Source organism: Puma concolor, chromosome E3 (assembly GCF_028749965.1).
Source record: "Puma concolor isolate L17-30 chromosome E3, mPumCon1.1.hap2, whole genome shotgun sequence".
Taxonomy (NCBI): domain Eukaryota; kingdom Metazoa; phylum Chordata; class Mammalia; order Carnivora; family Felidae; genus Puma; species Puma concolor.
In genome coordinates this window covers 9,732,552-9,747,500 of record NC_141682.1, presented here as the reverse complement: position 1 = coordinate 9,747,500, position 14,949 = coordinate 9,732,552, and the positions used below count along the sequence as shown (strand labels likewise).

The following is a 14,949-nucleotide window of genomic DNA, read 5'->3' as shown; positions in this document are numbered from 1 at the left end:
CAATCCCTGACAAAATTCCAATGGAATTTTTCACGGAAATAGAACAACCAATCTTAAAATTTGTATGGAATCATAACAGACCCTCAGATAGCTAAAGCAATCTGAAGAAAGAAGAACAAAGCGGGAGGCATGACATCCTGATTTCAAACTATATTACAAAGCTATCATATTCAAGGCAGTATGGCATGGACATAAAAATACACACATAAGTCAATGGAACAAAATAGTCCAGAAATAAACCAACATGTATAAATCTTAATTTATGACAAAGGAGACAAGAATATACAATGGGTAAAGGACAATCTTCAATGGCATTGGAAAGCTAGACAGCCACATGCAAAATAGTGAAACTGGAACATGTCTTCCTCCATACACAAAAATCAACTCAAAAAAAATTAAAGGCTTGAATGTAAGACCCCAAATCATAATGATCCTAGGAGAAAACATATCTGGTAAGCTCCCTGACATCAGTCCTGGTGATGATATTTTGGATTTGATACCAAAAGCAAAGGCAACAAGAACAAAAACAAACAACTACATCAAACTAAAAAGCTTTTGCACAACAAAGAAAACCATCAACCAAATGAAAAGGCAACCTACTGAATGGGAGAAGAGATCTGTAAATCATATATCTAATAAGAGGTTAATATCCAAAATATATAAATAACTCTTGCAATGTAATAGAAAAAAATCTGATTTTAAAAAGAGCAGAAGATCTGGATGTCTTTTCCCCAAGAAGACATACAGACGGCCAATGGGTACAGGAGAAGATGCTCAACATCACTGATCATCAGGGAAGTGCAAATCAAAATCACAATGAGGTAACAAATCACAGAATGGCTATTACCAAAAAAAATGTAAGAAATAACAAGTGCAAACAAGGATGTGGAGAAAAGGGAACCTCGATGCACTAATAGAACTGTAAATTGGTACAGTCACTATGGAAATAATATGGAGATTCATAAAAATTAGGAATCTGGGGCACCTGGGTGGTTGAGTCTATTGAGCATCCAACTCTTGATTTCAGCTCTGGTCACAATCCTAGGCTCCACACTGAGCACGGAATGGAGCCTGCTTGAGATTCTCTCTCTCCCTCTGCCTGTCTCCCCTACTCACATGCACTCTCTCTCTCTAAAATAAAAAAAACAACAATAAAATAAAAAGAAAAGAATTACCATATGATCCAGAAATTCCATTTTTGGGTATTTATAGAAAGGAAACAAAAACACAGGGCGCATAGGTGGCTCAGTCAGTTAAGCATCTGACTTCAGCTCAGGTCATGATCTCACAGTTTGTGAGTTTGAGCCCCACATAGGGCTGTCTGCTGTCAGCACGAAGCCCGCTTTGGATCCTCTGTCCCCCTCTCTCTCTGCCTCTCCCCTGCTTGTACATGTGCACTCTCTCAAGAATAAAAATAAACATTAAAAAAAAGGAAATACAAACACTAGCCCAAAAAGGTATCTGTACCTCATCTTCACTGCAGCATTATTTACAATAGCCAAGACATGAAACAACCATAGTGACCACTGATGGCTGAATGGATAAAGACAACATGGAACAGAATGGAACACATAATGGAATATTATTCAACCATTAAAAAGGAAGGAATCCAGCTATCTGCAACAACATGGATAGACCTTGAAGGCATTATGCTAAGTGAAGTCAGACAAAGAAAGACAAATACCATATGATCTCACTTATATGGAACCTAAAAAACAAAACAAAAACACACAAAAGCTGAACTCAGACACAGGGAATAGACTGAGGGTTGCCAGAGGTAGGGGCCAGAGGTGAGCAAAATGGGGAAAGTGGTCAAAAGGTACAAACTTCCAGTTACAAAATACGTCATAGGAATATACACAGTATGGTAACTATACTTAATGCTGTACTGTATAATTTACAGTTACTAAGAGAGTAGATCTTAAAAGTTCTCCTTACAAGAAAAAAATTTGTACCTATATGTGGTGATGGATGTTAACAAGACTTATTGTGATCATTTTGTAGTATGTACATAACACTGAACAATTGTTATATACCTGAAACTGATGTTATATATTAATTATATCTTCACAAAGAATAAAACAGGAAAAAAAGAACTGAAAGCAAGATCTCAAAGCTATTCACACACCCACAGTCACAGTAGCATTATTCAAAAAATAAACAAAAGGTAGAAGTAACCCAAAGGTCCATCAACAGATGAAGGGATAAACAAAATACGTATATACATACATACAGTGGCATGTACCTAACAACATCAATATATGTGAGGCAAGGAGAAATAGATGAATCCACTGTTCTAGAGACTTCATCACTTTTCTATCAGTAATGGACAGATATGGCAGGCAGAAAATCAATAAGGTCATAGTTGAACTCAACAGCACCATTAATTAACTAGATATAACTGACACCTATAGAATATTCCATCCAACAACAGCATATACATTCTTCTCAAGATCAAATGGAACATTCACAAGATGAATGTTCATCTAAATCAATCCTCTAAGTTTTCCTTCTTAGGAAACTAAGAAGAGTAAATTAAACCCAAAGTAAGTAGAAAAAAATAAAAATTAAAGCCAAAATCAATGAAATTGAAAACAGAAAATCAACAGAAAAAAAAATCAATGAAATCAAAAGCTGGTTCTTTGGGGGAAAAAATCAGCAAAATTGATCAGCTTCTAGCAAGACTAAGAAAAGGAGGGAAGATACAATTCATTAATATCAGAAATGAAAAAGGGACATCACTACAGAGCCCATGGACATTAAAAGGAGACTAAAGGAATACTATGAACAACATCATGTCCACATAGCATCTAGATAAAACAGACCAATTCCTTGAAAGACACAATCTGCCAAAACTCACACAAAATCACACAATCTGAATAGGCCTTTATCTATTAAAGAAAAACATATCTTCCAAAACAGAAAGCACCAGGCCCTGAAGGGCTCACTGGTGAATACTACATACAACAGAATATCATTCAGCAAGGAAATTCTGGCACATGCTACAACATAGATGAACCTTAAGGATATTATGTGAAGTGAAATAAGCCACTCACAAAAGGACAAATACTGTATGATTCCACTTATATGAGGTACCTGAAGGAGTCAAATTCATAGACACAGAAAGGAGAATGGTGGTTTCCAGAGGCTGGGCGGAGAGGAGAATGTGGAATTGTTACTTAATGGGTATAGAGCTTTAGTTTTGCAAGATGAAAAGAGTTCTGGAGATCGGCTGCACAATAGTGTGAATGTACTTAACGCTGCTGAACTGCATGCTTACAAATGACAGAATGGTAAATTTCATGTTATCTGTATTTTGCCATTTAAAACAACAATAACAACAACAGTGGTACCTGGGGCAGAGCTATGCAGTTGTAAGGTTTACTAAGTCCTGATCAGGTCAGATGGGGCCCCTGAGGACAAACTATAATCACAGTCCCCCACACTCACTGCTCACAACCCCTTTCAGCCTACAAAGCATCTGCTTGGACTCACAGAAAACACCAGTGAGATCGAAGGATGAAGGTATGTGGCCAGGTCACTCTTGGTAAGAGGCAGCAGCCAGCCCACAGCCCCATTCTTCAGGGTGCAAGGCCAATGCTCTTCCCACCACCTTGGGCTCTGTGTAAAGCCCAGATTCTCAAACTGTGCCGTGTGGTGGTTTTGGATTCCAGCTTTGCCACTTACAGCTATGGAGCCTTGGGCAAATTACTCAGCCTCTAGAAGCCTCCTGCAAAACAGGGATAATAACAATCTGCGGGGTCCTTGTGGTTTCATTATGCAAGAAGTATTCACAACGACCTGGCACTCTGCCAATAGTAGCCATTATGGTGCCTCAGGAGTTGGGTTTTGTTTTATTTTGTTTTGTTTTTTCTCTGAAGATCTTTTAAGGGACAAAGTTACTGTCAGCAGTTTAAAGGAACTGAAATAGATTTCTTAAGGACTTGCTGGCTCTGGGATCCCACACAACCTTGTGCCAAAGCTTTGAAAGCCCAGGACAAGCAGGGTGGCTCAGGGTTCACCCCTTAACTCCCCACTTCTGGTCTTGGTGCCCCAGTGAGCTCAGCTGGGACCATAAACCCCAGGAAGCAGTATATTGCCCCAGTGTGGCCCACACTTTTTTTTTTTTTTTTTTTTTTTTTGCCAAGCCCATGGGCTCTGACCATCTCAACTGAGCTGACAACAGCCAGGGACATGGCTTCCCCAGTGCACGGAGGAGGATCCCAGGACCACACAGACAACAGGAGGAGGGAATGTCTTTCTGGACCCCAGGCAGCAGCAGAGCTGAGCCCAGGTCAACCTCTGTCAGTAATGCAGGGCACTGCTTGGTAACGGTTAGGAAAACTTAACCACCACACACGACTAACTCAGTCTGGAAAAGACCCAGCAAGGTCACAGTGGCAGTCCTTGCTGTCCACAGCTCTGGTTGCATAGCATTTTTTGTCAAGAGTTATCTAGATGGCATCTCAGGGCAGAACCCCAGCAACAGGACATCCCTGCACACAACACAGATTACTAATCCCAGGTTCCTCCTGAGAGGAGGACTTGGGTCCTTCAGGGACCCAAGCACCTGTCCTCCCACTGAGCAGGACAGCCACACCCAGATGGCCCTCGAATTCACTGCTAGAGTTATGTGGGGACCCGTGGGTGGGCCCATGGGTGCCACCACATCGCCGAAGGGACCTGGCCTTCGCTGCTAGAGAACTCAGAGGAGCCAGGTGGGTGAACCCTCCCTCTTGCACTCACCCCAGCCAGCTCTGGAAGCCTGGGAGCAGAGAGAAGACTGTGATGTGCTTGTCAGGGCTGGGAAACATCACTAAATATCAGAACTGCAAGATTCTCGCTCGACCTTTTTGTACCCAAACCTCACCGTGAGCCATAAGGAAATCAGGGACCCCAGCAGGCCAGGGCTCCCATTGGCCCCATTCGAACTCCTGGGGAGCTCCCATCCTAGAACACCCCCTGCAAGCAGTGAGCTCTCCACACCTCCTGCCAGCTCCAGTCTTCTCCACATTCCAGCTCAACAAGGCAGCAGAGAAGGGGCCCCTTGCAGGCCAGCACCCATTCCTGGGGAGGTGGCTGGAGAGGCATCTCTACAGGAGCAACGGCACAGGCCTCCCTCCCCAGATTTATCAGCAACATCACGCCCTTCCCTGCAGCACACACCAAAACACTCAAGCAGGCAATGACCTCCGACAATTCACCTTGCACGGGGTGAGAACAGGGGTCTGGTTCACTCGCTCCAGGCCTGCGATTCTGCATCCAGATGCTTTTCTTTTTCAATGGTGTCAATTGTGGTAAAATACGCATACAGAAAACTTACCACCGTAACCGGGTTTGGACGTACAGTTCAGTGGCATTAAGTACATTCGCTGCATCACACAACCAGCACCACCATCCATCTCCAGAACTTTTCCATCTTCCCAAACCAAAGCTTCATGTCCATTAAACAGCTCCCCGTTTCCGCTGCCCCCTGCCCTCGGCACCCACCATTCTACCTCCAACGTCTGTGATTTTGACGACTCCGGGTACCTCATATAAGCGGAATCATATGGTATTTGTCCTTTTGTGACTTATTCCACTCCACACAATGTCCTCCAGGTTCATGCATGTTGCAGCAGGTGTCAAAATGTCTTCCCTTTTTAAGGCTGAGTAATATTCCATTGTGTGGATAGACTACCCACTTATTTTCCCATCTGTCGATGGACACTTGGGTCACTCCCTCCTCCCGGCTACCGTCAGTGCTGCTGCCAAGAACATGGTTCTACAAACTTCGGAGTCTTTGCTTTCACTTCTGCCAGGTATGTACCCACAGGTAGAATTCTTGGCCGTCTAAGACTCCTTCTAGCTTGCAATTTCACCCCCACAGAGCATGTGGGGTCAATATCCAAAACCACCAGCAGTAGGCCCTGACCATGGTCATTCTTCGATGCTCCCCTTCCTCCAAGCACAGCCCCGGGCATATGTGGGAGCTGTGTGGGTCCTACCCAAGTCCTCGGAAATCACGCACAAGCTGTTCCTCCCCTCAGGGCAGATCTGCCATTTCCCAGCGCACTCAGAACACACTGCCCTTGGCACCAGGAGCCCTGGTTCCACAGGGTTTGTGGAGATAGGTCTCTGCCCCCTTCTCCAATCTGGGTAAAGACTGTCAGAGTAGGTGCCCTTGGAGCCTGGGGGTGCTGCAAGTCTCTGGCTCCAAGCAATAGCCAAAACTTACCTCCTTGGGAGAAGCCTGAACAAATGCCAGTAGTCAGATTGAGGAGGGACAGGACGAGGGTGTGGCTGGCCATGGCCTTGCCCAGCCTGAGTCTCTGGGCTTGCCTCACACGCCAAGCCTCAGGTCTCTCTTTTTTTTTTTTTTTTTTTCCAACGTTTATTTATTTTTGGGACAGAGAGAGACAGAGCATGAACGGGGGAGGGGCAGAGAGAGAGGGAGACACAGAATCGGAAACAGGCTCCAGGCTCTGAGCCGTCAGCCCAGAGCCTGACGCGGGGCTCGAACTCACAGACCGCGAGATCGTGACCTGGCTGAAGTCGGACGCTTAACCGACTGCGCCACCCAGGCACCCCAAGCCTCAGGTCTCTAATGTCACAGCCTCAGCCTCTGGCCCAGACCTCTGGGACCTTGCCCCTGGGTGTGTATGCTGGATAGAGCCCTAGACTTGGAGCTCCCTTCCCTGACCCCTCTCCCTCCAGCCCCCCAGTTAGGGCCCCAAGGTAGTGCCTGGGCCCCCTTCCTCCCAGGTCCAGCTTTGACGCTGCCTGCTGGAGGTAGCTGCAGTCTGATCCTCGCCTGGGGAGTGCGTACCTTCAAGGTCTGCTCATTCCAGTGCATGAGGAAGGCCAAGATGGCCGCACAGCTGCGACTGATGCCCAGGGTGGAAAAGACCAGGATGACAGAGCCAAGCTGGAGGTGAAGTTCTGCAAGAGGAAGGAAAGGTGAGGGACCTGCATGGCCTTGTTCCCTGTGGACCTTAGTTGCTGTAAGCTGACTGGCTTCAGGGGCCAATGGTCCAAGAGTGAGTTCAGACCCAGCACACCATGGCATAGGCTAGTCACGCAACATCTCTGGGACACTGTTTCATCACCTGGCACATGGAGGTCCTCAGACCTCACTGGCAGTTCAAGAGAATCACACTGGGTGTTCAGCATTATCATGCAAAGGTCTTTTTTTTTTTTTTTTTTTTTTTTTTTTTTGGCTCTCCAGGTTTCTAGCCCAAGAAGCTCAGTTACCAGCTGGCCTCCTGAGTGGGATGAGAAGATGGTCCCCCCAGGACATGGGGGTGCTGACAGAGGCAGTACGGCCTGGGTATGAATCCTGGCTCGGCCACTCACTGGCTGTATGGCCCGAGCATATTACTCTAAGGCACAGTTTTATCCTCCAGAAAATGGGGTTACAGTATACTACCTACCTCAAAAGGTTTTGTCCTGTGCTTAGCCCCATGCCTGACACGGAGAGGTCAGCTATGATCACACTTAATAACGCCCCTGAGGCTGAGGCTCACCCAGTGAGGGGTGGGGAGGAAATTTAAGCTGGTATCCTGAGCTGATCGGGTAACCTCTGAGAACTGGAGATAAACATACCACATGCAAAATTGCAGACCGTAAGCACTGGAGGAGATGGTTAAGGCCAAGTGCCTCATCATATGGACAAGGAATCAGAGACACAGAGCAGTTAAGGACTGGCCCAGCAAGTCCCACCCAGCAAGGTAGGGCTGGAGAGGGGGCCTCTATGGCACAGGACTCTGCCATCCCAAGGTGAGACACAGGGCAAGTCACAGTCTAGATACTGGTCAAGTGAATGTTGCAACCTCCCAGGCAAATAAGGATGTTTGGGCCAAAAAGCCATTCTCTGGCCCCTGGTGCGGCCATGTGGGCTGGGGGCTGAAGTGGTACCCAGCAGGCAGCCCTGGGGTAGGGCTCCTGACTGGACTCAACCTCAATCTCTCCAGCCATCTTGCTCTCCTTGGGCAATCGTGAGCCCTGGGGTGACTGAAAACTGCACCCTCAATGAGGTAAGTGATTGGTGGGCACTGCTATGTGTGATGGGAGAACCAAAGGGACACTGGGCACACACACTGGGGATCCTGGAAGTCAGAGCTGGGAGGGTTCTGGAATTTTCCATCCATTCCACCCATTGACAGGACAGGAGGGCAGGGATGGAGTATGATTCACCTCTGGGTTCCCAGAGCCCAGAGCAGGCTGCTCTGACCATATGCACCCACAGCAGGTGGTGGGGGGAGGGAGGCGGGCAACACTCTCATTTCCCAACAGGTGCAGTGAGGCCGGGACCAAGGCTTAAGTGGACCCAAAAGGGCCTACTGGTCCAGCCACGGTCAGAATGCAGGGCACTCAATCTGCAATCCGGTGGTCTTATCTGGCCCCACTACCCCCAAGGTAAACATGTGGCTGCCCTCATTGCCAAGGGCTCCTGAGGGACAGCTTGTCCTGGGGCTTGGCCACACCTAGCTGGGCTTGTGCTGGGCCCCACCCTTTCTTTCCTCAGTGCTGACAGTCACGATCAGAAGCAGAAGCGTGGACAAGGTACCACAGCCCTTCTGGCCCCTGGGCACAGACCAGTGGCTTCCTGGTTGGAGATTGCCCCTTACCGAGAAAGTGACAGAGGTGCCTTAAAAAGGGGGAAAGGTTGGCTTCCGGGGAATCTTCTATCTTGATGTGCAGGAGGCTGTCAGCGTCATCTACAAAACTAAACAGAAGGAAAGCAGGCAATCGGGCAGCCTCACACACAGGCTCGCTGGAGCGGTCCTCATCCACAGCAGCAGGCAAATAACTGGACCTCTCGCAGAAAAAAAAAAAAAGCCCCTGCCCCATAGGTGTGTCATGTGGGTGAAGTCCGTTCATCTATGTAAAGCATTTGGCAGTCTGCTTGGCACACTTATTGAATAAACGCTCAAGAAACAGGACATCATTATTATTATTAACCAAACGTGGTACTTTCCTAGAATATGGTGCAGAAAGTAAAATGAGGATGGGAAGGAATAGGTAATGAACTTGGAGAATGAACCTGTCATGTTAAACGGAGAAAGCCCCAGATAGGAGATGGAGAGTGGTAGGTGGCTGTTTTAGCGGTCAGGGAAAGCTTCACTGAGGAGGTAACATTTGAGCACAGGCTTAAAAGAGGTGATGGAACAAGCCAAGCAGTCATCTGAGCAAAGAGGGCCCTGAGCAGAGGAGAACAGGGCAAAGGTGCAGAGATGGAGTATGTGTGATGGATTTGAGAACCAACAGAGAAATCAGAGTGGCTAGAACTTTATGAACACAGGAGAGAGAGGAGGAGAGGAGGTGTGTGACATGTTTAACGAGAAGATGCCTGCAGGGAGCTTGCAGAATGTCCAGCATGCCGTAAGTATTTGGTCAATGTTATTTATGAAGACTGCGGTCTACTGGTGACATTCAGCAGTATGCAGACCACTGTGGCACGCAGGAAGTTGCAGCAGATTCAGAAACAAAAATAGCCTGGTTTAGCAAATACAATTCCCATCCATCCGTCCATCCATCCATCCATCCTTTCCTCCTCCATCTATCCCTCCCTCCCCCCTCCCTCCTCCATCTATCCATCCACACCCATCTATTCATTCTTTCCTCAGACACTCACTCAATGACTATTTATTGTGTGCCAGACCGTGGGCTGGACCCTAGTGGGCACAAGATGAACCAAATAGGAGCTGGCCTCTTCCAACGTCAAGGAGCTCCCGGTCTGATGGGGGAGGCAGACACAGAAACAAATGGTCCCAATCCAACTGGCTAGGTTTGGGGATAAAGACCTGCATGTGATACTGGAGAAGAAGAGCAGAGAGAAGTTGAGGGAGCTGGGGAAAGCTTCACAGTGTAGGAGGCATCTAGATGGAGAAGGTAGAAGGGTACAAGCTTACTAAAAAAATCAACTGCATTTTGGGGCGCCTGGGTGGCGCAGTCGGTTAAGCGTCCGACTTCAGCCAGGTCACGATCTCGCGGTCCGTGAGTTCGAGCCCCGCGTCGGGCTCTGGGCTGATGGCTCAGAGCCTGGAGCCTGTTTCCAATTCTGTGTCTCCCTCTCTCTCTGCCCCTCCCCTGTTCATGCTCTGTCTCTCTCTGTCCCAAAAAAATAAATAAATGTTGAAAAAAAAAAATTTAAAAGAAAATCAACTGCATTTCTATATACTAGCAATGAACAATCAGAAATTGACATTTTAAAAATACCATTTATAACCACGTCAAAAATATCAAATACTTAGGAAGAAATCTGACACGAAGTGTGTAAAACATGTACACTGGGAAATTATAAAACATTTTTTAGAGAAATGAAAGAGCTAAGTAAATGGAGAGATAGACTATGCTCATGGATCAGGAGACTCAATGTTGGTAAGATTCTCCCCAAACTGACCTATGGATACAATTCAAACCCAATCAAAATTCCAGCAGGCTTTTTGTAGAAACTGGCAAGCTGCTTCTAAAATATATACAGAGGAGCACCTGGGTGTCTCAGTTGGTTGGGCGTCCAACTTGGACTCAGGTCATGATCTTGCAGTTTGTGAGTTCAAGCCCTGCGTCAGGCTCTGTGCTGACAGCTCAGAGCCTGGAGCGTGCTTCAGATTCTGTGTATCCCCCTCTCTCTGCCCCTCCCTCGCTCGAGCTCTGTCTCTGTCTATCTGTCTGTCTGTCTCTCTCAAAAATGAGTGAACATTAAAAAAAAAATTAAAATGTATGTGGAAATGCAAAGGAGACAACTTTGAAAAAGCTACAATAGTCAAGAGTGCAGAACTGGTATAAAAATACAGGCCAGTGAAAAAGAATAAAGAATCCAGAAAAAAAAAAAAAGAAGAATCCAGATATAATCCCACACACACAAGGTCAATGGATTTTCAACAAAGGTATCTAATCAGTCCAACAGGAGAAGAATCATTTTTTTTTCAACAAATAATGGGGGCCCCTGGCTGGCTCAGTTGGTAGAACATGTGACTCTTGATCTCGGGGTCATGAGTTCAAGCCCCATATTGGGTACAGACCCTACTGAAAAGCAAAACAAAACAAAACAAAAAAACCAAAAACTATGAACTTAGCTCTACATTTGGCACCATATGCAAGAATTATTTCAAAGTGGATCATGGACTTCTGGGTGGTTCAGTTGGTTGAGCATCTGACTCTTGATTTTGGCTCAGGTCGTGATCTCAGGGTCGTAGGATCAAGCCCCACACCCGGAAGAGATAAACCATGAGATCAATGACCTGAGCTGAAATGAAGAATCAGATGCTTAACCAACTGAGCCACCCAGGCACCCAGAGATGATCTATTTGTTATCAATAGTGATATCTAATCAATAGGTGATTAGATAGCTTGAGTCTTTCAAGGAACGGGTTCATTTAATTGAAATTTCAAATGTGTTGGCATAAAATTACTCGTAATATTTCCTAATTATTTTTAAATTTTTAATTAAAACTTTTACTGAGGTCACTCTAGATTCACCCGCAGTTATAAGAAATAACACAGAGAGATTCACTGTATGCTTTGCCTAGTTTCCCCAATGATAACATTTTGCAAAACTGTATTATAATAGCCCAGGATATTGATGCTGATGCAATCTACCAACTGTATTCAGGCTTCCCCAGTTTTGCTTGTATTGTGTGTGTGCGCGTGCATGTGCACATGCATGTAATAAGTTCTATACAGATTTATCACCTGTGCGGATTTATGTATCCGGGAGATACTAGCCAAAATACTGAACAGTTCTCGGGCACCTCAATGGCTCGGTTGGTTAAGCGTCTGACTTGATTTCAGCTCAGGTCATGATCTCATAGGCTTATGGGATTGATCCCTGTGCTATCAGCACGGAGCCTGCTTTGGATTTTCTGTCTCCCTCTCTCTCTGCCCCTCCCCTGCTTGCACATGCACTCTCTCCCTCAAAATAAAGAAACTTAAAAAACAAAAATACTTAACAGCTCTAACACTAAGGATTCCTCACGCGTGCCCTTTTGTAACCATACCTGCCCCACCCCGTGCCCCAAACTCAAACTTCCCTAATTTCTGATAACCACTAATCTGTCCTTTATTTCTAAAATTTTGTGATACCAAAAATGCTATACAAATGGAACAATAGGTAACCTTTTGGGATGGCCTTATTATTATCATTATTATTATCATCATTATCATCATCAGCTTGGTGTTAATTCCCTGGATATTTACCCAAGTTGTTGCATGTATCAGGAGTTCATTCCATTTATTACTGAGTAGGATTCCATGGTATATGTACACCACAGTCTGTCCAACCATTCATCCGCTAAATAGCCACTGTGGACATTCACACACAGGTTTGTGTAATTATAAGTTTTCACCTCTGTGGGATAAATGCCCACAGAATGCTTTTTAACATTTGTAGCATCTAGAATGAAAATTTTCCTTCCTCTGTACCTAAGATTGATGATTTTTGTCTTGTCTCTCTTCTTTTTTGATCAGTGTGGAATGGGTTTGGCAATATTATCGCTCTTTTCAGAGAGCCAGCTTTTGGTTTCATTGAGTTTCTGGAATTGTTTTGTTTTCTATTTCACTTATTTCTGCTCTTAATCATTTCCTTCCTCCTGCTTACTTTTTCTAATTTTTTTTTTTAAGTGGAAGTCTAGGTCCTTGATTTGAAACTCTTCAAATATAGGCATTTAGGCTATAAATTTCCCTCTATGCACTGCTGTACCTGCATCCACAAATTTTGACATGTGGTGTTTTTATTTTCATTCCGTTCAAAATACTTTCTAACTTCCCTTTTGGTTTCTTTTTGACCCATAGGCTACTTAGAAGTGTGTAACTTAGTTTCCAAACATTTGGAATTTTTCCGAGATATCTTGTTATTGGTTTCTGACTTAATTCCACTGTAGTCAGAACATAAAAACATAATTTTTATAACAAATTATTTGTCTTTTGACACTTGTTTTAATGCCCAGAATATTCTATCTTGGCAAAAAATGTTCCATGTTCCCTTGAAAAGAATGTGTACTATAGAACACATTCAAAGACCAGAAGAACACTACTTTTATTGGGTAGAGTGCCTTATAATTGTCAACTAGGTAAATGTGGATGGTAGTGCTCTTCTAATCTTTAAAATTATAGCCTATTGTCTGTCTGTCAAGAGAGATGTTGAAATCTCTGATAATAATTGTGGATTCTTGGGGCACCTGGGTGACTCAAGTCGGTTGAGCATCCAACTTCATCTCAGGTCATGATCTCGCAGTTTGTGAGTTTGAGCCCCGTGTCAGACTCTGTGCTGACAGCTCAGAGCCTGGAGCCTGCTTCGGATTCTGTGTCTCCCTCTCTCTATCCCTCCCCCGCTCACGCTCTCAAAATAAATAAACATTAAAAATTTAAAAAAATAATTGTGGATTCTCTAGAATCTAGCACCTAGATTAACTGACCACCTTCCCTTAATGAAATGAGGGGAATTTTTATGTGGTAGTATTCTTTGTTGTGAAGGTCAATTTATCTAATAATGGAGTTGCTCCAAAAGTTGTGTTTTTTTTTTTTAATTAATCTTAGCCTGAAATGTCTTTTCCCATCCTTTTATTTTTAACCTCTCTTTGTTTTGTATTTAAAGTATGTTTCTGGGGCACCTGGCTGGCTCTGTCAGAAGAGCATGCAACTCTTGATCTTGGGGTCATGGGTTCGAGCCCCATGTTGGGTGTAGAGGTTACTTAAATAAACTTTACAAAAAGAGTACGTTTCTTATAAGCAGCCTACAACCTCTGCCTTATAATTGGGGTATTTAGACCATTTGCATTTAGTGTCATTATTGACATGATCGTCTTGCTATTTGTTTTCTATTGGTCTCATCTCTTCTCTGTTCCCCTCATCCTGCCTTCTTTGGATTGATTTTTTTTTTTTAATCTTTATTTATTTTTGAGAGAGAGACAGTATGTGAGCAGGGAAGGAGAAGACAGAGAGGGAGACACAGGATCCGAAGCAGGCTCCAGGCTCCGAGCTGTCAGCACAGAGCCTGATGTGGGGCTCAAACTCACAAACTGTGAAATCATGACCTGAGCGGAAGTTGGACGCTTAACCAACTGAGCCACCCAGATGGCCCTGGATTGATTTTTTTATGATTCCCTTGTATCTGTGTCTTATTCATTATAATTCTTTGTTTTATTTTTTGTTCTATCTTTTGGTCACTGCCTTAGAGTTTCTAGAACACATCTTCAACTTTTTATTACATTGTACCACTTCATGTAAATAGGGTAAGAATCTTCCAGGTATATACTTCTATTTTTCCTCTTCCTGCTTTAGTAAACTGTGGGCCATATTACCTCTACATATGTTATAATCCCAAAATACATTGTTACTATTTTTTCTGTGGTCAATTATGTTTTGAAGAGATTTAAAAGTGATGGGTAAAGTATTTTATATGTATCCACATAATTATTATTTCTAGTGGTAAACTTTATTTATAGTTTATCAAATTTGAAAAACTTTTGGCCATTATTTCTTTAAATATGTGTTCTGTCTCATTTTCCTCTCCTTTGTAGATTCCAATTTACACATATGTTTGGCCTCTTGAATTTTCTTAATCTCACTGAAGTTCTGTTCTAGTTTTTCTTTTTTTCTTTTTCTTCTCTAGGTTTTATTTTGGACACTTTCTACTAGTATGTCTTCCAATTCACCAACATTTTCTTCTGCAGTGTCTTATCTGCCATTAATTCCAGTCAGTGTAGTTTTCATCTCAGACATTTTCTTTTTCATCCCTAATCTAGGCCTCACAACTGAGGCAATACTTTTTTCTTTTTAACCACCATTTATTTTTAAGTAATTTCCACACCCAACGTGGAGCTTGAACTCAGAACCCTGAGATCAAGAGTTGCATGCTCTACCAACTGAGCTAGCCAGGCACCCCGAGGCAATACTTCTCTGAGTGCTCTATTTGATGCCCAATATATAGTCAGTTTTGTCTCCTCTGATTGGAAACGCATACTACTC

General features: G+C 44.2%; 1 protein-coding gene across 2 annotated transcripts in view; it reads right to left on the bottom strand.

Moving 5' to 3' along the window:
* The window catches only part of STYXL1 (serine/threonine/tyrosine interacting like 1), a 71,619-nt gene that overhangs the window by 8,977 nt on the left and 47,693 nt on the right, over positions 1-14,949 (bottom strand). For both annotated transcript variants that reach the window (XM_086691785.1, XM_025923214.2), the window contains exons 7-8: positions 8,610-8,707; positions 6,809-6,921 (exon numbers count right to left, since the gene is read on the bottom strand). In XM_086691785.1, coding sequence (XP_086547911.1) covers positions 6,809-6,921; positions 8,610-8,707 — 211 coding nt within the window. The remainder of the gene's footprint in view (positions 1-6,808; positions 6,922-8,609; positions 8,708-14,949) is intronic.